The sequence below is a fragment of the Doryrhamphus excisus genome, chromosome 4 (assembly GCF_030265055.1).
Source record: "Doryrhamphus excisus isolate RoL2022-K1 chromosome 4, RoL_Dexc_1.0, whole genome shotgun sequence".
Taxonomy (NCBI): Eukaryota; Metazoa; Chordata; class Actinopteri; order Syngnathiformes; family Syngnathidae; genus Doryrhamphus; species Doryrhamphus excisus.
Window position 1 is genome coordinate 6721358 of NC_080469.1, and position 27487 is coordinate 6748844.

At 41.9% G+C, this 27487-nt stretch overlaps 1 protein-coding gene across 1 annotated transcript in view; it reads left to right on the forward strand.

The window, feature by feature from the left end:
* Nucleotides 1–11: 11 nt before the first annotated feature.
* The window catches only part of hmcn2 (hemicentin 2), a 50948-nt gene continuing 23472 nt past the window's right edge, over nt 12–27487 (forward strand). The window contains exons 1-37 of the mRNA XM_058070888.1: nt 12–594; nt 3336–3406; nt 3783–3941; nt 4406–4528; nt 9243–9414; nt 9498–9604; nt 9680–9800; nt 9867–10130; nt 10250–10394; nt 10811–10932; nt 12250–12522; nt 12814–12955; nt 13256–13383; nt 14438–14551; nt 14901–15059; nt 15132–15326; nt 15964–16059; nt 16162–16289; nt 16384–16528; nt 16823–16935; nt 18170–18329; nt 18422–18581; nt 20409–20536; nt 20687–20938; nt 21053–21136; nt 23873–24064; nt 24138–24268; nt 24409–24553; nt 24868–24994; nt 25079–25236; nt 25454–25732; nt 25807–25943; nt 26064–26214; nt 26301–26519; nt 26596–26709; nt 26782–26969; nt 27054–27150. Coding sequence (XP_057926871.1) covers nt 336–594; nt 3336–3406; nt 3783–3941; nt 4406–4528; nt 9243–9414; nt 9498–9604; nt 9680–9800; nt 9867–10130; nt 10250–10394; nt 10811–10932; nt 12250–12522; nt 12814–12955; nt 13256–13383; nt 14438–14551; nt 14901–15059; nt 15132–15326; nt 15964–16059; nt 16162–16289; nt 16384–16528; nt 16823–16935; nt 18170–18329; nt 18422–18581; nt 20409–20536; nt 20687–20938; nt 21053–21136; nt 23873–24064; nt 24138–24268; nt 24409–24553; nt 24868–24994; nt 25079–25236; nt 25454–25732; nt 25807–25943; nt 26064–26214; nt 26301–26519; nt 26596–26709; nt 26782–26969; nt 27054–27150 — 5758 coding nt within the window. The 5' untranslated portion in view covers nt 12–335. The remainder of the gene's footprint in view (nt 595–3335; nt 3407–3782; nt 3942–4405; nt 4529–9242; nt 9415–9497; nt 9605–9679; nt 9801–9866; nt 10131–10249; nt 10395–10810; nt 10933–12249; nt 12523–12813; nt 12956–13255; nt 13384–14437; nt 14552–14900; nt 15060–15131; nt 15327–15963; nt 16060–16161; nt 16290–16383; nt 16529–16822; nt 16936–18169; nt 18330–18421; nt 18582–20408; nt 20537–20686; nt 20939–21052; nt 21137–23872; nt 24065–24137; nt 24269–24408; nt 24554–24867; nt 24995–25078; nt 25237–25453; nt 25733–25806; nt 25944–26063; nt 26215–26300; nt 26520–26595; nt 26710–26781; nt 26970–27053; nt 27151–27487) is intronic.

The window sequence follows — 27487 nt, forward strand, 5'->3', positions numbered from 1 at the left end:
AAGGCTGGAAGTCACTGTGGGGTCAAGTTACACGCACTCACGCACACATCCAAGTCAGGTTGGGTCTCAGGAACCTTTTAATACCATCTCCGCCCCTGTTTGGAGCGTCAGAGCACCAGCTCTCCAGGGGCGCTCCAAGTCAGCCTCTCCACACTTTGCTTCAAACTTACGCACGGATGTGCTGCTCTGGATCTACTTTACACTGGATTTGGACATACGCAGATTTATTGTCGATTTAAAACAGACACGCAGTTTGTAAACTTTAACAAGTTTTTTTCCCCCCAAAGTGATTCATCTAATTACAGCAGACAGATGCAGTAAAATCGGGGGAAAAAATGAAAGTTCTGCTGATAAAGTGGCTGCTTCTGGTGGTGTGTAGCAGCGTGCACAGGCTCCGGGCATCCCCCGTTTTGGAGGGGGGAAACGGGGTGGATGACAGCGCCTCGACCCTGGCCTTTGTGTTCGATGTGACCGGCTCCATGTACGACGACCTCAAGCAGGTGATCGAGGGCGCCTCGCGGATCCTGGAGAAGACCCTCAACCGAAGGACCAGGCCAATCAAAAACTTTGTTCTGGTTCCATTTCATGACCCAGGTACTGTGCACGTTTCGTGACAGATTTAATGACATCTAGAATGTTTGAATGCAGTATATCCTGCTGTTTCTTCTAGAATACAGCTAACTGGTTTAGACAACATAATAATAATGTAAAATGTCCCTGACCTGAAAGACTTTGGAATATTTCATTCATTCACACCTACAAGTCATAACATTAGGCACACCTGCACAATACAAGAGTTGAAGCAAACAATTGCACTAGAAAACATAACAATGCTTTATATTCCATGACAGCAAACTGCAACCCCACAAATTCTCAATAAGCCATGACCATTATTGTGCTTGTAGTACAATTGCACTGCACTACAGCCTTGACCTTCATTCTGTATAATGCAGTGCAGTTTTACACCACTGCAATCTACATTCGCAAATATTGTTTATTTAATTTAAATAATTGTGAATTTTATCTTCATAAATGTTGATGCTGTGTTCTGTACTGAATCTCATTTAAATGCCAGGGTCACATGACAAAGCAGTAAATGGCCTGAGCTGTTACTTTTGTGGCTGAAGCTGCAAAAAAAATACAGTTAGTGCACCAATGGTAGGTCAGGTAAGGCTATTCGCCCCATACTTGTATCCTATATGGGAAAAGCTGGAGCTTGAAAATAAGAGTTCTCTAATGGGGGAGGGTGTTTGGGCCCTGATGAGAAGCATATGTTGTCTGCCTGTGTGTAATTACCCCAATCACCCTCCCCACCCCGCCCTCTTCTCCATCCTAGCCCCCAGGAAAACCCTCTCAGTCCTCTAGTATTGCCAGCCTGGGGTGGGGTGGAGAGCTGTTCTATTGGGTTGCCCTAACATCACACATTTTGTCTTGTGTGTAATGACCATTGAAGATCTTGTAAAAGGTTCATAGTTCTAAGAAGCCACGGTGGCTGACAAAGAAGCGTGACGGTACTGTCAGGCCTTTACATCCGCTTGCCACTGTTAGGGAAATAGACAGAAATTGGTGACTGTCATCCGTCTGACACAACACTGTATCATTACCCACTTCAAGATACTTAAAGGAGTATTTTTGTATTCACAGAAACATGGGCATGCACACAAAACAGGCCACATTGCCGCTAGATCTGGTAGTTTTGTGTAACATTTAAAATGGAAGGTGTGTGTTTATGACAATAATGTAGCCTCATACTTATCATGGGGTCTGCTGTAGATTACAATGTGCTGACTTCAGCTGCAGAAAACAATTATTCTCCTCTCATCTGCACTTGGAAAACTGCTTATAGTAAATCTGCATAAAAACACATCGGCTCTAGCTGTGGGGCATCACTTTGCTTCTGATAAATGTAGCTTACTAGAGACTAACATGCAGTAGATACTATCGGATTCAGTTGAAACATTTATTTGTTATGATATGTTTTCATTGCTTTCTGTTGTTTGACATAAAAAAAACAGAAAACCTGAATTCAACTGGATACTTTTTGGCATAGAAAACAAAAGGATGGATTACAGTAGATCCCTGCTTTTTGCACCCAAGACAAAATGTAAATGTTTGACATTCTAATCAAGCCTATCTCAGCTGAGAGGCAAGGTACACCCTGGACTGGCGCCAGCCAATCACAGGGCACATATAGACAAACAACCATTCACACTCACATTCATACCTATGGACAATTTGGAGTCGCCAATTAATGTTTTTGGAATGTACCGAGAAATCAGAGATCACAGAGAAATCCCACTCATGCGTGGGGAAAACATGCAAACTCCACACAGAGATGCCAAGCGGAGATTCAAACCCAGGTCTTCCTGATCTCCCAACTGTGTGGCCAATTGTAACCACTTGCCCACCGTGCGGTGTATTTACAGACATTGTGTAGAAATGTGGTAAATACAAGTAAATGTACACTTTATACAAGGAGGGCAGACATTACAGCGCAATAATGTGGTGGATGTGAGGTATTGTTCAGCTGGATGGCATGTGGAATGAATGAAGTCATGAAGCGTGACTCCACTGGTAGTCCCGTAAAACACATTACAGGTTACAGATGCTGTAGAAAACCTAATGCTAAAATGCTAAAGCTACTTACCATTGCGAGACGTCCTGAAGTAACCTCTTTTCTTGAGAAACATCTGACTGTACAGTCTCCACTTCCGGATCAGATTCGGGATCCAACACATATGTCTGTATATTACAAGCGTTTGCACATTTTGCCGTTTATCAACTCCTATAAAGTTGGCTGCACAAACCGTAAGTCTTTATATGCACTCTGCAGTAGGTGAAACCGCCATTTATTATCAACTCTTATACTGTTTATCAACTCCTACACAGTTAGCGCCACATACCTGAAGTGTTTCTATGCACTCTGGAGTGTGACCAACCACAGCATACAATAACATACAGAATAGATTAAAACAGACCGTTTTCATGTGAACCCCGAAATCCAAAGAAATACAGCTCAATATGTGCAGATTCTGGAAAACTAGAACACTTTCTGTGTTGGTTATTGTGTGTAGCTGCTCTATAGGAGTCCACAATTCAATACAAAGACCTGAAAAATGACCATAATAGTTCCCCTTTAGTGGATGAGTTTGCAGTGGATGGTCATGAACTAAACCCCATCAAAAACCTTTGAGATGAACTACAACAGATATTGTGATGCAATATCAGGGACCAACTCAATGTTTTCTTCAATTTCCTTGTGATTGATGGCCGATACTGTCCATATAGTATATCTCCATTGGGTTTCCTTGATGATTGACATTTTTGACCTGCAGATATTGGCCCAGTGTCCATCACCACCGATCCTATTAAGTTCCAGCAGGATCTTCAGGAGCTGTTTGTCCAGGTGGGAGCAGTACACATGCAGTGATTATTGCAGCATTAACAAAGCACAATATTATCTCATCCAGAGCCATGCTTTAGTCAGTATATGTGGAGCATGTTGAGATAGAGTCAATATAATGCAGTGAAAACAGTAGAAGGATCCCAAGAGAGTCATGCAGGAATTCCAATTTCAAGGTAGAATATTTGTTTATTTTGGCAAGAAACCTAGAAAAATATGCTTTGTTACCACACCATGTATGGTTGCAGAAGTAAAAAACTGGCACAATAAGGAATATTTTGGAGTGACATTTAGATTTCTTTGACAATTGACTTCGTCACATGTTGACCTTTTGCTGTGGTAGTTGATAACGCACTTTATATGGCTGTGGTTCACACAGGGTGGTGGCGACTGCCCTGAGATGAGTGTTGGAGCCATTAAAAAAGCACTGGAAGTTTCGCTACCTGGATCCTTCATCTATGTTTTTACCGACGCAAGAGCCAAGGACTACCGCCTCAAGAAAGATGTTCTACGGCTAGTGCAACTCCGTCAATCACAGGTAAATGTCAACAACTTTACAAGGGTGGATGAGCTATGATATGACTGATTGTATATGCTAATGTTTAGTTAATGATGAGCTACCTAAAAAAGCAAGGGTTGGTCAGTCCAAACAGAGCAAGGCGCAAAGGAATGTGGTGATACACAAGGACTATCACCATGCCAGCATATCCAAATCCATACCTCCATCCGTCCAGACTGCGATCTGAGCGCATATACAGTACAGTACATACAAAGACACAAGCCCTTAATAACACGACTATACTGAAGCCTTTATATTCAGGAGCCTTGAATAAATAAATGAGAGTGAATCAATCTTTTCATTGATAGAATGTGTATTCTGCCACTGACAGCCGCTTTGACAATTGCTCAGTCACAGCCACTGCATGACAAAAACAAAAGGTGTTAGCGTCAGTTAATGTTCTAGCAAACATAGGACACTAATAAGACTCTTATCTCTTCCAGGTGGTTTTTGTGCTAACTGGGGATTGTGGTGACCGCTCTCAGCCGGGGTACAGGGCCTACGAGGAGATCGCAGCCACATCTTCGGGGCAGATCTTTCACCTGGACAAGCAGCAGGTCAATGAGGTGAGAGCAGACACCACAAATGTCAACACAATCGTAGAGGTGACGTCTCATTTTGTAACATTGTGTCTGACATTAATGCACGTTTTGCGGCTTCAGCAACAGTCAATGTTCACAAAAACAGTCCCGTGTTGAAAAGCCGTTCCCAGATGAAAATATTTTTCTCTTGCTGAGAATCACCAACTCCAAACGCTTGTGCCTGAGCTTGCCTCGTGGAAAGATTTGCTGGTAGCCATAGCTAACAACCATAAACAGAGTGAAGCAGAGCTGTGGGGAGGGCATATTGATGCAGCTCATCATGAAACTTGAGCTGGCATACTGTATTATTTAGTCAAATTCAAACTACATTTTAATGTCTTTACATTAAAGGGACTGTTTAAAACTGGCTCAAAATGACACCGCCGGTGCTTAGCAAAAATGTGTGTGTTACCTGGTGCACAGCTTACATGCTCGGAGTAGGAAGGGGGTGGGTAATGTGTGTCCGATAACCATTTCAAACAAAAAATGAAATAAATAAATAAGATATTTGGGAAATGTTCATTGAAAAATGTCCGCAAGACTCATTATGGTAGTTTATGGTAGTTTCCTTGTAAGCTATGACGACTCACAGTCAATAGAGACTCAGTTCCAGATGTTGAACTTCATAGTAAATCATAAAAACCTTAGACACTGTAGACAACGTTTTTAGTGACACGTCAGCATAATAAATTATAAAGTGCAAAGAAAACCCGCGCAACTGCAGACTGGGATGCTGAAGCAGCTACTGTTTGTTCTGTTTCAACCTGTTTTTGTTGTTCTACCATTGAACCCCACATTTCCGGTGTGTTAACTTTAATTATGAATAAATTGATTGCTTCGAGTCACAAGGCACAAAAGACAACAATTCCATGACAAAGACAACTTTGAAATGTTATTCCATTGCGTCAAAGGGGTTACAATTTACTTGCACAAGTGAGAAAATCCCTTTTCGCCGTTCCAATAAAATCCCTGCAAGGCTGATGCTGCTAGTATGAGACGAATGAAGGCTTTGTCGTACTGGAAATAGAAGCTCTGTCTGGGAAGCCAAAGACAGCATATCTCACTTCCCAGACAGATGTAAAAGAAGCGAACATTACCTCAACAAGAGACAGTGGTATCCTGCACGTCAACACAGGCTGGGCAGTGCTGAGCTTGAGCCAACACCTCTGTGTTCTTGTGGCCTACTGAACCTCTGAACTGAAACGTGTTTGTGTGTGTAGGGAGGTCTGTTTCATGTCAAGCCATGCATGAATGTAGCCGAACATACAAGGCTTCTGTGGGGCAGCTTCAATCTCACTCAATAATCCTGACAGAAATGTAAGGCGTGCCTGCATGTCATTTTTGTGTTTATGTGTATTTAAAGGTATAGGAGAACAAATGTAATTGAGCTATCAGACCTCAACCCCACACGGCTTTTGCTAAAACGTCACATGCTTCAATGTAAACATGATACACTTGAGATTTTGAGCACTCATGGCACTTAGGTGGCTTTAACCAAAATGCTTTTTTTTTTCCAAGTCTCGAACTAGCACAGATCTAGCCTAAATAACATTTAATCAAGTATGGGTACATCAGATATACTTTGCAAGGTCTTCGTCTTTGGTCTCCAGGGACAGAACGGTAGTCTTGAGTGTTCATCAGAAATGACAACAGTGATGTTTGTCAGCCCATAGGAGGTTAAAGACCAATATAATCAAGATCAGATACACTCAGGTTTATGTTCAAGTTTATGTTAATGTGGCCTCATGGTTTTCTCATTAGGTTTTATGTAGAGCCTAGGTTCCCAAAGTGGGGTATGCAGACTCCCAGTGGTACACCGGTTGTCAAAATAGGTATTTAGTACATGGTTTCAGGTGTATGCGACTGTAAAATTTTGGGAACCACTGATGTAGAGATCCCAGCAGCTCTTGCTGTAAAATGAAACCGAAGGCTGCATGGTGGACGAGTGGTTAGCGCGGGTTTGAGTTCGATTCAACCCCCGGGCATCTCTGAGTGGAGTTTGCACGTTCTCTCATGTGCGTGTGTGGGTTTTATGTGCCCTGTGATTGGCTGGCGACCAGTCCAGGCTTTACCCCGCCTCTCACCCGAAGACAGCTGGGATAGGCTCCAGCACCCCCGCGACCCTCGTGAGGATAAGCGGTAGAAAATGAATGAATGAATTAAAAATGAAACCGAGGTCACATATCTGAGAATGTAAAACCAAGGCTGCCTTGTTGAAACACAGGTGGACTCATAGACAGAAAGGACTTGGCAGGTGTTTTGCAGTTTGATGAGGAGGACAACAGGGTCCAGCTGCGGTTGATTTGCTATAATAATGCTGATAGGAAGTGGGGAAGCAAATAAAAAGTGGAGTTTTTAGACTATTTCAACACTAAACTGAACCTTGGTCTGCACAGTCAATTGTACTATTAGCTGCTCAAAACTACTTAAGTGGAGTTAGGTAATGCACCTGAATGGAAGGCATACAATAAAACTTCACCCTCTTGTCAGCGATTTTGGTCCATCCGTCATGCTTGTGTGAATAGCAAAGGGGGTCTTTCTTGCGGGAGCCCTGTAAACCTGCTGAACTGAGACACCTTGGATGATGTTTCACATGACATTTGATCCTCTGCATTCCCATAGGCTGAAACAGGGTGTAGTGGCACAGCTCAACATGCTTCACATGAACACTGTTGCGTGGACAGCAGTACTCACATGGCTGCACTCCGCTTGTTTTGATCTGCATTGTGATCGCAGACCCACTCTGCCCTGTTCTTTCAAGGAGGCAACAGACACCAATCTGTCCCAGATGTAGGTCACCTCTTAGTAGTTTCCTGCTCTGCGGGTGATGACTGCACATATGGCAGACATTACAGCTGTTTCCAGTTGTAAAATATCAGGGGAACCAGTTGCTGTCAGCACCAGGCAGTCCTAATAGACACAATTGTATGGGCCTGAGAAGTACATTATCAAAGGGTTCCCTTGTTTGACGTTTTGCTCATTTGTATAAAGGTCTTCAAATGTGTTGCCTTTGGCTTCTTATAGGGTCCACTGTGCAAGTTTTTTCTTTCCATACTGATTCAATGTAACCAAAATGCCTTGCCATACATGGTCATAACAAATAATGGTTAAGCATCTGGAAGGTGAAGGACAGTGGGTCCATTGTAGGTACCGCAATAAGACCGTGAGACGTCAGTGGGGCTTTTTGTTGCTTCTGATTTCATTTTGGAGACAACAAAAGGAAAATTAGTAAAAGACCTGTCAAAACTGAAATTCTGTAGTGATAGATGTTTTGTAGAGCGACACCGACACATTTTATATTCTGTGGTGATGACTCTTTTTGCAACTGAATGCCATTGAACCTAGCATCTAGCGCCATCATTTTAGACCTTAAGAAATCAGCTCAGACAAATGGTAATGGTAATGGTAATGGTAATGGTTTTATTTCATTTGAACATCAGATTACAATTGAGTGCATCCCATAATCAGTTCACAGTTCCACATGTCCAAAAGGAGTAGGAAGAAGCAAAGCTTATTAAATCCTACCCCTCCGTCTGGTACTTTTACAATCAGTAACTGTTACATTTGTTCACTTCCTGCTTTCCTAATATAGTTTAAGTTTTTTTTTTAATTTTGTCATGTACTGAAGTATGAGGTGATATGACCATAAGTGTTTCAAATTTAGTTCTTCCCTGAGATCATATTTCTCCTCTCTTGTAGAGAAGTAATGGATGACATTTTTAGGTAATTGTTTATTTTTAGCCTAATGCATTATTTTAGCTGTTTGAAGATTAACTATATCAGCAAGTATTTAAGTATTTGTGATTTTAGAAATAAGGAGTTAGTATGCTCTCTGTAGGCGGCATTATGAATTATCCTTACTACCCTTTTTTGCAGTACATTTTATGAGTGAAGATTGCTTTTATAGTTATTACCCCATATTTCCACCCAATAAGTAAGATATGGTAGAACCAGTGAGCAATAAAGAGTGTGGAGTAATTTCTGATTGAGAACAAATTTTGCTTTGTTCAATATTGAAATATTTCTGGCCACCTAATGTTGTATATTTGTAATATGAGGTTTCCAGCTCATATTTTCATCTATTGTGATCCACAGAAATGTATTTTCCTTTACCCTTTCAATGTCTACACTGTCTATTTGTATTTGTTGGTGCGTGTCCTTTCTGCTGTTACCAAACAGCATGATTTTAGTTTCACTTAGGTTCAAGGATAATGAGAAATAACACAAATACAAGACAAATACTTAACTGCCTGTATATAACCGACTGAGTAAATTATTTTTAACTTTCTATGCTGAGATATGGACATCATGATTCATGAAAGATATAATACAGGAGACTGCTGCCAGTGTATGAGACACTCTTTTGGGAATACATGCTTGAAAGTGCAGAAAACTGGATGCTATCAGCTTGACAGTTGAGCTGTTTCACTTCTCATTTGCTGAGGGAAAAAAAACCCATCTGAGGAATACAGTTGTAGTCATGAAGAGGAATGGTTCAAAGACAGAGAGCAGAGCTCTGCCTGGGCAGGAAAACACTCTCGAAGAGAGGTCACGATCACATCCTGTCTTCATTCTAGCTAAGTTGAGAGGGGGACCTTGACAGATACAGTTTGACAGACCGCAGCTTCCCGTACTGCCAAACACCATAACATATCACAATCTCACTGACCAGTCTGACACAATTTTTTTTTTTTTTTAGATATTAAAGTGGGTCGAGGAGACCGTTCAGGCCATGAAGGTCCACCTGTTGTCCTCAAACCATGACAATGCCCAAGAGAACCAGTGGGAAGTGCCCTTTGACCCCAGCCTCCGAGAAGTCACTGTATCACTCAGTGGACCTGCTCCACAAATCGAGCTAAGAGATCCCCTTGGTATACAACTTAACTGTACCTTCTTAATAAGCAGTACAAAACTGTTGGACAGTTGGAATTGTACTCTCTACTCTATCTTCCAGGACGTGTAGTTGGTGTAGATCAGGGTCTTACCGAGCTCTTGAATATTCCCAACTCTGCTCGTGTTGTCAACCTGAAGTTTCCCAGGCCTGGAGCATGGAATCTGAAGGTAACAATCTTGGTATAATGTTTTTTGCTCTTTGTCTGATGTCAATCAAGTCATAATTCTGCTTTGATCCTGAAGGTGAGATGTGATGGCCGCCATACCTTGAGGGTCACCGGAGTCAGCAATCTGGACTTCCGGGCTGGCTTTTCAAGCGTCCCTGTTAACGAATTCAACCATACTAGGGAGAGGCCAATAAAAGGTGATGCAGATGCTTATTGCTTACTCAGTTGATGGAGACCGTATTATTGATTTGTTTGCCTTTCAGGACTTCCAGCACATGTTCTGCTAAAATGCACGGGCCTGAAGCGCCCAGGTCAACTGAGTCATGTGGAGCTAATATCTGGCTCAGGGCGTTCCTTACGTACCATCCAGGTGCTTCCACCCTCTGACCTCGGCCAGCAAGGACTGTGGAGTCTCCCGGAGATCCACACTCCTTCCCAGAGCTTCTTCATTAAGGTGATGGGCCGAGACGAGGAGGGATATCGATTCCAGCGACTGTCCAGTGTCCTGTACACAAACATAGTTCCAGGTAAGACAACCTTGCTCTATCCCTGCCTCCAGACATGTCTCTTTTGCTATGCTTCAAAAATTTTCACACCTCATCAATCTCTTTTCTGACCTTTGACCTGCGTTTCCTCCCATCCGTAGATCCCCCAGCTGTTAACATGCCTGATGTGGTGAAGGGTTTCTACATGCAGCCCGCTGTCATTCGCTGTTCAGTGGAAAGCGACATGCCTTACAGGCTGAGATTTGCTCGAAGTGGAATGACACTGGGAGAGGAAAAGTTCTTCCAGTAAGATTTTCTTTTGTAACATTTCTTTTGCTAGCATATGCTGCAGTTCTAACACGATCACTTAATTCGTTCCATCATACATATACTTAGCAGGGAGCATGCCAGAAATGGCTGACATTATTGTCTCATATGTCACACTCGTTCTTTAGAGATCACAGGGTGAATATTCACTGCTGTCTTGATCAATTAAAGTGTCATGTTTTTGTACTTTGTCACAGCGTGATATTAGACCGGAGTCAAATTCCTAGTGTGGTAACATACATGGTGACTAAAGCTTATTCAAATTCTGATGGATAAATGGTCTGGTTTTAATTAGTTGAAGATTTGTGTGGTGAAATCCATTCCCTATATGTGTCTGAGATACTAAATGACTGTGACTTGAAATAAGATTGTGTTGCCGCCTGTCTTTTTATCAGAAAATCTGCCACTGCATCATGGGAGATTGACCACGTTTCAGCAGTGGATGAAGGCCTGTATGAGTGCGTAGCGCAGAGTGGAGCAGGACAGGGACGTGCCTTAACCCAGCTGACTGTTAGAGGTACGGCACTTTTTAGTCAGTCAAACCACACTTACACTTACATTTACTCTTTGGATTTTGGAGACTGGTGTGCACGTTGCGGATTTTACTCCTTTATGGATGTTGTAGCCTTAAATGGGAGTATTATCAGCACAAACCATATATATGTACTCTTATTACTTATTATTTAGTGTGGAATGTTAGACAAAGCTTAATTAAGTCATATTCCTCAAACGGAAAAATAATCAGCAAAAGTAGGTATGATCCATTTACTTGATGCATCTGGGGTATAGTTTTAATAACAATGTAGTGGTGGCTTGGCATTTTCTATTGTAGGTAATGTCTTTTTGCTGTCCCGTAGGGGTTTCTCGTGCTTGGATGTTTTGAGGGAGCAAAAAAGAAAAAAGAAAATACTGTCTCACTTTCAACACCACTCATACTCCTTGCTCAACACGGTAGCACTTGCTGGTTTGATAATGTGGGCTCTGCATGCTGGGTCTGGAGCTACTTAATAGAGGTGCTGGAGTGGAGTCTGGAATGGACTGCTTGCACTGGGTTGTTTATATCAGTGATTTTAGATGCAGGCTGATATAATCTAATACTATAATCCTTTTTTTTTTTTTGCTGATATCGGCTCAATATCAATATTGGATCAGGACACCCCCAATTATAGCAATTTAAATGAGACATAGAGACATTCAGAAATAAGTACAGCAAATCAATAAATATATAAATAAGGACGTTATAATTAACAGATGCATTGCTGGGTGATAAATGAGTTCAGAATATATGCTTTAACTAATCATAAGGAATAATAAATAGAAAGTACAGCTGTAAATTTGATGTTTGGCATAATCTGTGTGTTAAACAGATGAATATGTAATGGATGATAGATAATACCTTATGTTGTAATAAGGCTCTGGATAATAATATCAGGCACTACGGTTCAGGATTCTTTTTATTATATATGTTAGTGTTGTTTCTTAAACTGGCTTGTATTAGTACATTGTTGGAGAACTTTGCTTAATCCTAGGCATGATTTACTTCCACATACTGTATGCGCATACAAGTGTTTTAACTCTTCTCTTGAGAAGTATTGTTTTACATTATTGTGTAGCGGGTTGTTATTTGTGGATTATTTTAGCTGTGTGATAATGTTTTGATAATGGAAACACATAGAAGTGCTTGACACAGCTATATGCAGTCCTCATGTTACTGTGCAAGCATAAACTCCCTCTTCAACGTAAAGCTTTGAAATAATTTCCATTCATTTGTTTTCATGTACTTGTCGATGCTTCTTTCAAGCTTTTATATTTTGGTCTTTTTTTTTCAAAACAGATCCTCCTCCTGTACTGAAGCCAGCAATAAATGTGACCTCATTAGTAGGAAGTGTGGCGGTGCTATCCTGTCAGGTGGAAGGCTCCATGCGTTACAACTTGACCTGGCATAGAGCAGGTCACACCATTCGAGCCCGCTCAGGGAGGGTGAGGCTGCTATCCAACTCGTCCCTGCAGATTAACAGTGTGCGGACTCAGGATGCTGGGCAGTACCACTGTGCAGCCACCAACGCCCATGGAGACAACAGAATCACCGTATGGCTCTTTGTCCCAGGTACGATATGAAGACAGTCAGCAGGTCATCTGTCTAAATACTTAACACAACGGGTGCTCCTGGTTTCTCTCAGGATGCTGTCATCTGGTTTCCATTTCTACATCCTACTGTTGGATTGAGCTACATTCATGTCAGAAAATGTTTCTCATGATGCACATTAAACTTTGTGGTTAGACTTTTCAGTGCTGCTGGATTGCATTGTTTAGTGATGTTCAACATGGGTTGTTAAATTATAAATCATGTATCGAAATGTAGTGACAGTCAGCATTCTTTTTATCATTTGGACTGTAGAGGCACCCTCTGTGGTAGTTCATCCCCAGAACCAGGTCTTTTCCCGAGGGGATGAAATCAGCCTCGTCTGCTCAGCGTCCGGCTCCCCCCCTCCCTTGCTCTTTTGGAGCCATGGAAACACGTTCCTTGCTAATCGGCCGCGGTAAGAGGACTCTCAGCCCACTCAACACCCCCGGCACAAAGGACTCGTTACATTCCACTTTAGCTAAAAGAGAGATGTCACATCCTGTTTGTAACATTGTGGAGAGTTCTGGTATACAGTCTGTTTTTGCAAAAAAAAAAAAAAGCACTTCATGTTCCTGTGTATGTGATTATTGAAGGGAAAATATATGACTTTATACACAAGAGAAACAAAAAGGTTTTGTACTAATGTTTTACAGTACATCTGCAAATGTAATCAGTGTGAGACATCATTGTGAATTCTGCCCATTACCTGACGCAGGTTGAGTCTACACCAACAAGGAGTTTTGACTATAAGAGGAGCTCTCCCTGAGGATGCTGGGAACTACACATGTCTGGCAACCAATGTGGCTGGGACTGCATCACAATCTGTCCATCTTTCTTATGCGGGTAATTCATCATGTTGTGCTGCATTAGTATGTACAGTATGTTTACGTCAGAAACTGGGATAACAAGACTTGTCAAGCCATTAAAATATACCCTATTGATAATAATGATTGAAGGCATGGGCTGCACGGCGGACGAGTGGTTATCGCGCAGGCCTCACAGCTAGGAGACCCAAGTTCAATTCCACCCTTGGCCATCTCTGTGTGGACTTTGCATGTTCTCCCTGTGCATGCTGGGGACTCCCACATTCCAAAAACATGCTAGGTTAATTGGCGACTCCAAATTGTCCATAGGTATGAATGTGAGTGTGAATGGTTGTTTGTCTATATGTGCCCTGTGATTGGCTGGCGACCAGTCCAGGGTGTACCCCGTCTCTCGCCTGAAGACAGCTGGGATAGGCTCCAGCACCCCCCACAACCCTTGTCAGGATAAGCGGTAGAAAATGAAGTGAAAAAAAATGAGTGAATGAATGAATGAATGAATGAAGGCATTAGCAAGTAAATTTCAGACATGGTTATTGGTAACATATTATTATAGTATTGAATTCTGGTCTTTCAACTCAGCTGTCGTTTGTGAACAGTGTTTTTATATTGAAAACTTTTGTTTATACTACTAAACATCTTATCTTAATCTTACTTAGAGATGTTTGCTTTCTTACTAATATTTTCCACTTTACTTCCGATTACGCACTACTGATATCAACCGAAAACGATATTTGCAGCATCGCTTCTTTTAAACCAATGTCAGGTGACATCTTGTGTAATGACATTATTGTTCTTTTACTGTGATGCCACTGGATGTAAATACACAGTTTGTACAAAATAAGACACTGCAGTGTGCAATGTAAGATTGGATGTTTTCAGCCCAATTTCTAGTTGCATGTGACTCTGAGTGATTCTTAGATATTGATTAGAAGTATTAAGGGAAGACACCATACTCACATCTTGGGCAAAACCTGTAAATAGTTGCAAATCGTGCTGTGTGGCGCACGACATCATCACTTACTGGCTGAAAAATCAATAAAGATATGAACCAATATCTTACTATTTTCCCTCAGAGGTGCCTGTCATAACAGTGGTACAGGAGCGTCTGCTTGTATCTGTTGGAGATGATGCTACTCTGGAGTGTCAGGCTAGTGGAATTCCCCCTCCTCTCGTCCACTGGTTCAAAGGTAACTCACAGTCAAAAATGGTCTACTCAGCAGACATTAAATGCATAGGAATAGTTGAAGACAAAGGGCAGTGCTTCTCAAATAATGGGGTTGGTGGTGAACTGTCCGGGGTGGCATGAGAGGCAGAGAGTATTTTCAATGCTACTGCAGACCTGCCAATATTTACAATTTGATTGTACTCATGCAGTTTGATTTTTGGCTTAACAGCTCTCCATTTTGTTTCCTGGTCTGGTGTCAGTTTTGAGTTCAGTGTGTACAGTACAGATAAATAAATCCATATTATAATTTTCTCAGTCGTGTTTCATTCTCGAGGGCTATGACAGAAAATAATTGAGAACCATTGTCCTAGGGGAACTCGAGGTGGATGCCGCTCCATTTCTTAAGAAGGATGTCCAACGTGGGATCCTGCACATTAAAGGGGTACAGGAGGTGGATGCTGGTCAATACAACTGTGTGGCCAGCAGCCCTGCCGGGACCTCCTCTGGTACAGTCAGTCTGGAAGTCGGAGGTGAGACTGGATGGCCTTTAAAATAAAATCAAACAAAGGAGTATGTATCCTTTATTATGCTTTTTTCCACAGCCGGCCCTTTGTTCTCTGAAGAACCGATTGACATGACAGCAAATGTAGGGGAGAACATTACCCTCCCATGTGTGGCTCGAGGTTTCCCACGACCAACATTGACCTGGTACACACAAGATGGCAGACCCATCCTCACAAAGACAGCCACCCACAGTAGAAAAATGCAACTCCAGAATGGATTCCTTCTAATTCAGAGTAAGTTAGCCATTGAACCTTACACAACACAAAAAATCATCGAGTTGCGACATCTAAATAGCCCTCATTTATATATTATATTAAAAGTGTTTAACTCTTATGGCCTTTTGCTTATTAAATGACTAATATTGGCCACTGTAACTCTTTTGTGCTTCTGGAACCCAATTTTTATTATGATCCTTGTCTAATACTGGAAAGAAATGGTGGACATTTGCACAAGCTGCCTCTGTCACAGTTTCTGGCATCTGATTCTAGTGTGTTTTTTTAACCTGAATTTATTTAAGAAGTGTTTGCCGGCCTCTTCCCTCCAACTACTCTAAAGTTAAATGTCTTGTCATCATCTTTTTCAACTTTGGCTCGACTATCGAAGCACATAAATGGAATAACATGTTCATCTTCCAGCTGACTGAGTGGGACATGTGTGTCAGCAGGCTGACAACACAGCCAAACCCATTAATCCAGTTAGTTTCTATTTTTAACTTCTAATTACAGTGCAGTCAAACCATTAATACCACTTGCTATTGAAGTGCCGACTTGTTTTCTTAACATTTGCAGGCTTGCTGCTTATCGCAACTGTGCAGAGGGTGCTGTGTTGCTCTGTATGAAGTGTCCACATTCATGGTCAAATTCACTACAGGTGTCTGGCTGGATGATGAAGGGGTGTACATCTGTGAAGCTGAGAACCAGTTTGGAAGCATCAAAGCTGAGGCCAGAGTTAGTGTCACTGGACTAGGTAGGATAGATTAGCACATGCTATGTCTTCTGTTCTGCACTCTGACCCCGCAAAGTTGTAAACACTCTTGGTTATTAATGTTTGTTCCACCATTACTTGCAGAGCCCCCTCTCTTGGCTCAAGGTCCCCCCATCATCACCACTGGTATTGGTCAATCCTTGAGTGTCCCTTGCATGCTGTTGGAGGGTATACCTCTCCCAGAGAGACACTGGTCCCAAAATGGAAAACCTGTAAGACTGGCTTGTGCCTAATTCTAAAATAGCTTAATATGTTCTTTAGAGTTGAATCTTTTTTCCATAGTTGATTCTTTTTTCATCTGCAAAGGTTCGGCTGAGTAGGAGAATGTTTGTGAGGAGTGATGGGAGTTTGTACATTGAGAAAGCCAACCAAGAGGATGCTGGGACATATGTGTGCACAGCAGTGAATGTAGTCGGCTCCATGAACATCACAGTGAGCCTGGAGGTGCATGGTAAGTAGCCCAACATTCTTGTTGGTGTTTTTCAATTTAAAGGGAAGGCATCGTAGAAAATAACAGTGATCAGTGATCTGACCACCTGCTGTCATCATAGTGAGATTCCCCTTTAAGGGGAAGGGTCGGTCTGCTCATAAGAGCATAATGACAGACAAGCCAGATTATGGTTCATCATCAGTTAGTAATGAAGAAATACCTGCAATGCCGATACAGTCAGCTTTCTAAGGCCAGTGATAATTTGGAAGGCCTGACAAATAGTCAGCTGTGCTTTGTGGCCTTTTTCCTCCACAGTGCCCCCAGAGATCAACACTGGGCCCTACCGCTACATTGCCAATGAGGGTGTACCCATCACATTATCATGCAAAGCCAGTGGTGTTCCCAAGCCAACTGTGGTCTGGTCCAAGGTAAGATGTCATCGTCACACATCCCATGACATTTTAATCTGAAAATGAAACATCATTAGGGCCTCAACTTAAACTGCAAAACATTATAACATGGATGGATAATTCTAACATCAGCTATTTCCCAGCTATTTAAATTTGTCTCATGTCTCAATATACATATGGGATAACACAGTTAATGTGTAAACCATATGCTGTATGTACCACTGTGACAAAGCCATGTTGGCCACACAGCCAGGAGATTGGGAAGACCTTGGTTTGATTTTCCGTTCTCAGTGTGTGTGCATGGGTTTTCGCTGAGTAATCCGGCTTCTTCCCAGATTCCAAAAACATTCATGTTTATGCATGTAGCAACTCTAAAACGATCCATAGGTATGGATGTGTGTGTTTGGTTATATGTGCCCTGCAATTGGCTGGTGACCAGTCCAGGGTGTAACCCACCTCTCGCCCTTTAGTTAGCTGGGATAGGTTCCAGCATACTCTGCGACCCTCGTGAGGATAAGCGGTATAGAAAATGGATGGATGGATGGATGTTTCTGCAATTGCAACAACCAGTTGAAATTTTGTAGATCCGCTGTGAAGAAACATTGTGATTCCAATACCATCTTTTACATTATAAGTCACTAGTTAGTAATTAGAGTCACTTTTATTTCAAGTGTCAATCCAAAATCAGAGGAGACCATCACCAACATCTTACTATGTATTGTCAAGCATCCTCATTATAACTGCACTCTCGTCTAGTTTCTCGTCCTAATGACGCATTTGTTCATCCTGTACTCATACATTCACCTTTTATACTTGTCTTTGCACCCACAATTGCAGCTTGTTTAGCTGTATTTTGTTTGTTTACCATTGCTATCATTTGGTTATGCAGACTTTTCTAATGTGTAAAACATGAATGCCACGCCAAGGCTGTGCTGTACTTATAAATGTCACTTACATGCTGGGGCTTTGAGCCAGATTTATTTTTCCATGCTTTTCTTAAACAATTTCAGCAGGTCCTTGCTGTTCTTGCCAGATAAGCATGAATCTGTAAAAGCTATTTCATGTTCAAAGCAAGTGCAAATGCATTCTTGTGTGTTCGTACTGCGGATAGAGAGCAGGTTAAAGGGGAGCCTTGTAATTATATTATACATCAAAGGTTTGGCTGTAAACCTGAAATGGAGCTCAGTGTCCCTGCGTTCTCATGTGTAGACAGCTTCAGTACATTCTGGTGTAATGCCTGTTCTTGCTTCAGGGACGGCAACCTCTACCTCGGGACAGTGCTTCTCTTCAGGCTGACCCTGATGGATACCTCCACATCAGCCACCCCACGCATGACGATGCAGGAATATACATCTGCACTGCCACCAGTCCTGTGGGTTACGCCAGTCGAGAGATCCATCTCAGTGTTAACAGTAAGGCAAATAAATGTCAGACCGCAGCCACCCTAACACAGCAGTTTCCATGCAAACTTACACTCCCTTTTTTTTTTTTACTTTTTCCCCAGCCATGCCTAAGATAATGGGTGTGAGTGGCCATGACAGCACTGTGAAAATGGCAGCAGAGGTGGGAACTGAGGTAGTTCTACCTTGTGAGGCCCAAGGGAGTCCGTCACCACTTGTCACATGGAGCAGAAATGGGCGTCCCATCCCCCCTGTCACAGCTGGGTAAATTAAAAGTTTACCTCACTGTAGCACTACTCACCATGCCTTAGCGCTGAGCTAACATTTTACTCAGACCTTACACAGGAGTCTGCAATTCATTACTACTCAGGTTCAGAGGTCTCTTGGTGATGCTCTTTGAAGCTTCGCTTGGCAGACGAGGGAACAGTCTGCAGGGGAGCCGTGCGCAGTCTTGACTTGCTAGCTAAACCGAGAAGGAACATCTGTTGCTGCATGGCTGACTTTCATGTGTGGTCACACTGGCTGCAGACAGGCAAGCCAACTTGTGACACACACAAGATGGATAGATGACAGACAGTCAGATAGGAGGACTCAGGAGTTAGATAGGACTCAGAAGCAGGATGTATCTTGTATGGGGCCAGGAAGTAGGGAAATGTGGGTGGTGGTGTAGGTGATGCCAGGAAGAGGGGAGGTAAAGTAACTGACAGAGGAAGAGCCCTGTCTGACTAATGTTGGGAATCTCCTGGGGTGCCTCAGCAGTAAAACAACACGCTGACTCTTTACTGGTTGTGTCTAATGGTAATAACACATCTCTGTGAACAACCCCCACATGAGCCCCCATGCTCTGCTTATGTAGTCACTGCGCACATTCAAGTTGTGTGGTGGGGCCTTCGCTGTCTACATTGACAAACAGTCCAGAAGAGAGATTATTGCATAATGTAACTTTGGGGCGGGGGGGCATTTACACCCATTCAAGATTCATGACACAACTCTTGTAGTCTGGTGTTCTCAAGACCTGACCCTTCCTTACCAGTTTGTCTTTGAGACAGGCTGTGTACACAGATGACTTGACATCAATGTGCAGACTGATGGATAGGCGAGGTGGGGCGAGCTGTGTTTCATGTCCTATGTGCTTTTGCTTGTAACCCTGCAGAGAAACATGCAGCATACAGTCGTTTGGCGGCATTGTAGAATGTTGCTGCTTGTCTTCTCATGGTTGGAAGAGTTGATTTACACCACAGCATTGGGATAGAAAACTATTTGTGCTTCAAGCGTATTTCCACGCAAATAAAGATCTTATTGTGATTCAGTTGATGAGCAGAAACACTTATGTCCCCTAACTGGGAGAGGTGTGTTTACATTTGTGTATTTTGCATTTATACAACTTCACTTTGATGCAGTTCAGACGAACACAAAGCCTATTCAAGTTCCTAGCCAACTATAAAAACCCTTTAAACATTGAATTTTTCGGAAACATTTTTATAGTAAAGTAATGGCTACATTTGCTATTTTATTGCATTGCTATTTTATTGCAAATGCAGCCTATTTTCTATTTAATCACAATTTTCTCAGGCAGATGGCAACATAATGTCTGTGCATTTTCACAAGCTCCAACCTTATCCTCAATGATACACTGAACACAGAGTAACTTCTGGAGGAAGACTTGATACTTGGCATCTCTGTGACCTTTCCCAGGGTGACATCATCAGCTTGGAGGAAGTCTGCACTTCACTCAGTGCTTTCTTTTTTTCATTCATTACACAGGCAGCTCACAGTTACCACTCAGAATGTATCCAAACAATGGAATTTTGATCATAACTTTTACTTTTATTTTATGTATATTTTGGGTGTTCTTAGTATATATTTTTATGTCGTAGGCCCAGTTATTTCTCCAGACTATTGTTTTGTTGTGTAACAGTAACTTTCAGTAACTTTTGTATCACACTTGATACGCATTATTGTTTGTAATGAAACAAAGGACACCCAAGGAAATTTTCTTCTCCAAAAAAAAGACCTGCCCTCCACGGAGGCTGTCTGTCATCATTTACTTATAAAGTCTTGTGTTTTCTCCATCTTTTTGCCAATCCCCAGGTTCACTGTCTTGCCCTCAGGTTCCCTGAAGATCACTGATGTACGCCTGATTGATAGTAAACTGTACACCTGCACAGCACAGAACTCAGCCGGCAATGTGTCCTTAAGCTACAATTTACACATCCAAGGTAAGGTTGTGGGTCCTCATTAGAAAATCACAACCTTTAAAATGTGCCTTTAAAGCATGTCATAGTCATACATCACCTTTGGCATTTACTATCTCGAGACTAAATGCAAATAAATATGAACCTATATTTAAGTTCCTTTTTTGGTCTTAGCCAAGCCGAGGATTCAGCCCTCACCCCCTCTACTGAAAGCTCTGGTTGGCCAAACAGTCACGCTACCCTGTGTGGTCCAGGGAGAACCAAGTCCAGAGGTCAATTGGTTTCACAATGGATATCCTGTTGAGGTCAAGAACACGTCACCCTTCACAATCCAGAAGGTCAGCTTAGCTGACAAGGGAATTTACCAGTGTGTGGCGAGGAACAGCGCTGGGCAGGAGACCTTGGAGATTACGTTGGAAATTCTCGGTGACTACCTGTACCTTATAATATCGCCAACTCACACTTTTTGCACCTAGAGAAAGAATAAAAAGCAAACAAAACCATTTGACTTTGCATTTATACTTTTTTATGTCCCCACAGAGGCCCCGTCCTTTGCTGAACCAGGAGATACAGTCATGGAGAAAATAGCAAACAGCAAGGTCATCATTCCATGTCCTGCTGAAGGTACAGAACCATTCACACATTTAATCAAATGATAAGGTAATGAAAGAGAGAAGGCTATATTTGTTGTTTTATTACATTTTGTGTGTATTACTGTCAACATTTCAGCTGTCAAATTGATCCTTACACTCACAAAAGAAAGAGAGCACACTCTATTTAATGTTTCTGTCTGGATGAGTTAGCTTTTAAGCGGGGTGGAGTGCGTTCGCCCTTTCCTGTCACAAAGATAGTGTGTGTAGTTTTTGCCAACAAACACTGTGACAGTCCACGCGGAAAATCGTGTCGATGTGGCTTTATGCCATGGCAACCAGATCAACTGGTGAAGGTGAGGGCTGAGTCTAATATGAAGCAACAGCTGGAACATCTGCCTGCCTGCTGCCTCTGTAAGCCACATCTGCTTTCGTCTGCGTCTGGACGTGCTGGGAGAGGAATCCTAATTACAGGCTGCTTCAAGCAGATAAAGGACAGCAATGTCTGAGGTGCACCATGATGCACAGGAAGAAAAGATGAAGCCATCAAGGCATCCCTGCATCTAGTACGTCAAACTATGTCGAGCTCTTCTAGCTCACCTAGTATGAGGCTTTGCACAGCCTGAGAGTGGCAGCTGGCTGGAGGAAGCAAGAATCCCCAGGTTGTTCTTCAGATAACTTCCTGCATTAGAAAGCACATTTTCAGCCTGAGGGCACCAACTAAAAATACATTGCATTTAGCAGAGATAATCATTTAAGAAATGCATGATGGACATCAATCAAGAGCCTGCTAAATTAGATGTAATGTAAAACAGATCCTCTGTATGGCAATTGTGATGGTTTGATTATATTTGAACATACATATATTTTATTTTGAAATACATCATATTACAATTCTTATAACTCTTAATCAATTGCTAATACATTTGTTCACTTCCTATTTAACATTTGCCCTTTGCCATTTCTGAAATAGCATGAGAAAATGTTAAAGGAAGACATCAGTGTGTTACAATGAAGTTGTAGTAGATTCTGGAAGATCTAGAAAGCTTTCTGTGTGGGTTATTTTGTATGCAGCTGCTCTATAGGAGTCCACTACTCAATACAAAGGGCCGCAAATAAGCATGAGCTTGCAGATGTATATTCTCAGCGCTTCACATATTACTTCCTGTTTACTCAGTTCATAACTAACCCTCTGATTCCACAACGTTCTAGTTTGTAAACTAAGATATTGTGATTAATTGCTTGATTGATTGATTAATTTTGTTAAACCCATAAGTACTGCAGCTGAACTCTCTGTGGTCTATAGTGTATGTAATGTATTTCAGTGAATGCCATGGAAGTTGAAATATTTGCTCTTTATCTATATCGTCTGTCCACGGGTAATTCATTCTTATTCATAAATTTATCTAAGCTGTTGTTGAATAGCTTTTCAAAGATTTGTGTGAAATTATGGCAATTAAGAAACTGGTCGGTAGTAAGTTGTTTTCACAGTTTTGAGAATTGGTACGACGTACTTTAGCTATTTTCATATTGTTTGGAAATATACCTGTCTGAAATGATCAATTACTGATATACAACAATGGTTCCATAATATTTTTACTACTTTTTACTTTTTACTTACTTTCCATTTCAATTCAATTACAATCAGTTATAATAATAATCCATTTGATTTGTAAGCACCTTTGAAGGAACCCAACTACACTGTACATAGACCGTCAGTTAAAAGCAACAAACACATGAACCCCCCCCCTCAAAAAAAGAAAAAGTTTATGTTTTAGCTTTACTTTTATTGACAATCAATTGTTGTCAATCATTTTTTTTGTCATACAAAGGAGGAACATGGAGTTGGGATTTCTGTCTATATTTTCATTCCTTTCTCCAGCTGATAAGTTATTTGTTATCCTTTCTTCCAAATTTGGTCCAAGTATTTATTGAACCTTTACCTCGTTCATATCCTCATTTTTTGCATTTCCATCTATAAAATATTGAGGGTAATCTTTCTTGGGTCCATTCTAGAAACTCAACACATGATAGCGTCATGTTAGTTTTCTGGGTCGAGGAAAGGTGCCTCGTTTGTAACACTTCTGAAAATAGACAGACTCACAGCATTTGGGTCACTCCACTGGTGGGTAGTACTCTCATCACCAGTCCTCTAACATACAGTGATGAAAGTGTATTGTGCCTCCTCTCCACCGTTTCCCCATTCCACATTCTCCAATTGAGCACCTACTGCACCTAATGCACCTACTAATCTGTAGAACACATCTGTTTCAGGCTCCTGAGTGTCTTTGAACTGCTTTTACTGTTTTCGCCTGCATGGTAATAAATCTTGATAACACTAAGAAAGAAAGATTAATCTTTCATCAAACCTTAATTCTACACATTGGAGCTTTCTTTTTCTGCATAAATTTCAGGACTATTTTAGAGTGGCCTGTGCTGCTAAACACAACATGCACACCATAATTTGGAGCCGTTGAAAATGGACATATTCTATGGAAATTGGCTATAAAGTTCTTGAAATTCTGTAACATTCTGTAAAAAATTCTGTAAAAATTTGGCTATAAAGTTCCTGAAATTCTGTAAAATTCTGTAAATAAAAATCTGTAAAAATTCTGTAAAAAAATCTGTAAAGAAATTATGTAAAAAAAAAAAAAAGAAATTATGTAAAATGAGAAAACTCACTGTTCAAATCCTTCTGAACCTTGGTCTTTGCCTGTGGAGAAGCAAATGTTTTTTTTGTAGGATAAATTATGCCTCTGTGCCCTTGCAGGTTCTCCGCATCCTACGGTGCGCTGGTTCAAAAATGGCATGGAGATACATTCTGGACAATCAGAGTTTTCTGTAACAAGGGATGGAGCTCTTGTAATTAGTAGATCGTCTGTCAGCCACAGTGGAGATTTCAAATGTATGGCGACCAATGAGGCTGGGTCTGTGGACAGGAAGACCAGATTGAAAGTGAATGGTAAGTCCTTGTCCCAGTTTCAGTTTTTCTACAGCAGAGCATAACACAAAATGATGTCCCTGTTTTATTTCAGTTCCCCCTGAAATCCAAGATGATGGCCAGGCGTTAAACCTTACTGTGACCTTAAAACAGCCTCTCACTCTAGGCTGTGATGCATTTGGAATTCCCTCCCCGACAATCACCTGGACTAAAGATGGTCATGCTGTGAGTTGTAACACTTTGGTCTCATTACTGCACAAAACTGGAGCAGCATGTTTAAGTGGCTCTACAGTCCCATCATGTGGTCGTTGTTATAATTACATGATGACACGAAAGACTTCCGGTGCTGATTTCTGTCTGTTCAGGTGAACAGTCCTGGGTTGTATCTCCAAAATGGGAATCGGCTGCTGAGAATCTACAGAGTCCTACCAGAACACGCTGGAGTTTTTGCCTGCACGGCACAAAACTCAGCAGGAGAAGCACATAAAGAATATCACATTGTGGTGCAAGGTGAGCCCACATTGCAGCAACACCACTGCAGTGTTTGCATGGTGCACTTACAGGCAGCAACATTACTGTGCATGCACCTTGAAGTAGGGTTGTTTTCGAAATCCTGCCTTTATAGGGATAATAATCTTAATTTCTATTGTCACTGCCAGTAAACAGTGCAGAGTCAAACCAAAACAGCATCACCGCTATTAAATGTATTACTGTTGTTTTAGTTTGCAGTGGTATACCTGTATTATAATTTATGAGTGCCTGGGTTCAAGGATGTAAACATTTGAGTGAACACTATGTTGGTGTTTGTCCTTGTATTGTTGCAGCTCCACCAGTGATCTCAGGGACGTCTAAACTGCAAGAGTTAACTGCCATCCTGGGCCAGGAAGTGGAGTTTCAGTGCAGAGTTAGCGGGCGTCCAGCACCCATAGTGGAATGGAGTCGCGATGGAGAGTATGCATCAATCAGTACACGAATGTTCCACTCCGCAGTAGCTCCAATGGTTTGATATACTGTATTGCTCCTTCCTGTTCTCAGGGTTCTTTCCCGTGATGGAGATCCACATGTGGAATTTCTGGAGAACGGCCAAGTACTGAAAGTGAAAACAGTCCGACTGAGAGACCAAGGACTTTACCAGTGTCTGGCCAGCAACAATGCAGGGACTCAGATACGCCAGTTCAGACTCACAGTTCAAGGTCTCAGTTTTTCTTCTGACATCTGACAAAGCATTTTTATGCACAAAAAGTTACATTATTCAGTAATGGGTGCTTTCATAATTGTGTTGAAAAATGTAATTTATAAACGACTGGCCTTTTAGGTAATTATGATCCTGAAAATGTTGTGTCAGCAGAGTTGTTTTAGGTAAAAATATTTAGAATATTGTGTTCCATGAAAGAATTTCTTTCTCTCCAGCTCCCCCTACAATCAAAGGTCCCAGTGAGACCTCGGAGGTGTCAGTGGTACTGGGTTTCCCTTCTGTCCTGCCCTGTGACGTAGATGGTTCACCCACACCCAGTATCACCTGGCTGAAAGACAACCAGCCTATTGTGTCTAGCCCCCAGCTGACCTACACTCAGGGTGGGCAGGCTTTGAGGGTGGGTGCAGCACAAGGAGACAGCACTGGCCTCTATACCTGCCGTGCCTCCAATCCCGCTGGCACAGCTGTCAAGCACTATTCTCTCAGTGTTCTGGGTAAGACTCTATAAGTTGATGAGACCAAATCAATTGATTCAATACATCTGATTCTTTTTTTTCTCCTTCTCAAGTACCCCCACAGATAGAGGGAGACTCTACAACCGTAGGAACTCAGGAAGAAAAAGTACGAATCAATGGCAGTTTAACTCTCTCGTGTCTTGCTAAAGGTTTCCCTGAGCCCAGGGTTGCCTGGTTCAAAGACGGGCAGGTTAGTGTCACATTGCGTATCTAAAATGACTTAAAACCAGATGTCGTTCAGCTCTCTGAAGCTATCACGAACACACCGCAGTTGTGCAAGCAATCTAAAGTTACTGTGTGTCCCCTTTAGCTCTTGACAGGAAACAACCATGTTGGCATTCAGGAGAGTGGATACTTTCTGCACATAGAGAATGCCATGTTGTCCCATGAAGGCCAGTACACTTGTGTCGTCACCAACTCTGCAGGAGAAGACAAGAGATACTTTCATGTTGCTATACAAGGTGTGTCCAGTCAAAGCTCAGACCATACACTTTTGACTTGTATGGTAAGCTGTAGGACACACAAAGACTAGGCTTTGTCTTTCTAGTTCCTCCAGTCTTCCACCGTGTCACAAACAGAGAAGCATCCTGGGGTCTGGAAGATCTGGAGGTTGACAAAAATGAGGACATGGTAGAGAAACGAGAGGTTGTACTCAGCCATCCCATCACCCTCTCGTGTGAGAGTAATGCCATACCACCGCCCAAGCTTAACTGGTATAAAGATGGACGGAAGCTCACCAGTGCTGATGGAGTGTTATTACTGCCAGGTCAGATACGAGCTTACATGTCGTTTTCCATGACCAAATACGATGCCTTTCTGCACGTCTTGCTTTGTCATCTCAGGTGGACAGGTGCTACAGATTGCCCAAGTACAGAAAGAAGATGCAGGAAGGTATACTTGTGAGGCCGTCAATGAGGCTGGAGAGGACCATATGCACTTTGAAGTGGAAGTTTTGGGTATGCATGAACAGTGGTGTTTTTTTGTTGGAATTAAGAAACAAATAGTAAGTAATCATTTTACATCTTTAGTATCACCTGTGATCATGGGCACTTCAGAAGAGTTCATGGAGGAAATTGGAGCAGTGGTCAACAGCACCGTGGTCCTCTTGTGTGATGTGGCAGGACATCCAAGTCCATCTATCTCGTGGCTTAGAGACGGACAACCAATTCACACAGACGCAGACCATGTCATTAGTGACGATAGAACACAACTCCATGTAAGGCGGTGTTGTTACACACATTGAACAAATCGATCCAATTCGATGCTATTTTGAAAATATAACTTAAATCCTTTTATCCAGCTGCTCAGTGTGAAGGTTTCAGACATGGCTGGGTATTTGTGTGTAGCTGAAAACAAGGTTGGGTCAGTTGAGAAACTTTTCAGTCTGACAGTTCAAGGTAAGAGAATGTTTTAAATTCTTTATTTAAAGAAAAATGACTTGGTGACTCATGTCACTGACATATACAGTGAAGAAAATAAGTATTTGAACACCCTGCTATTTTGCTATTTCTCCCACTTAGAAATCATGGAGGGGTCTGAAATTTTCATCGTAGGTGCATGTCCACTGTGAGAGAGATAAACTAAAAAGAAAAATCCAGAAATCACAATGCATGATTTTTTAACAATTTATTTGTGTGATACAGCTGCAAATAAGTATTTGAACACCTGAGAAAATGAATGTTAATATTTGGTACAGTAGCCTTTGTTTGCTATTACAGAGGTCAAACGTTTCCT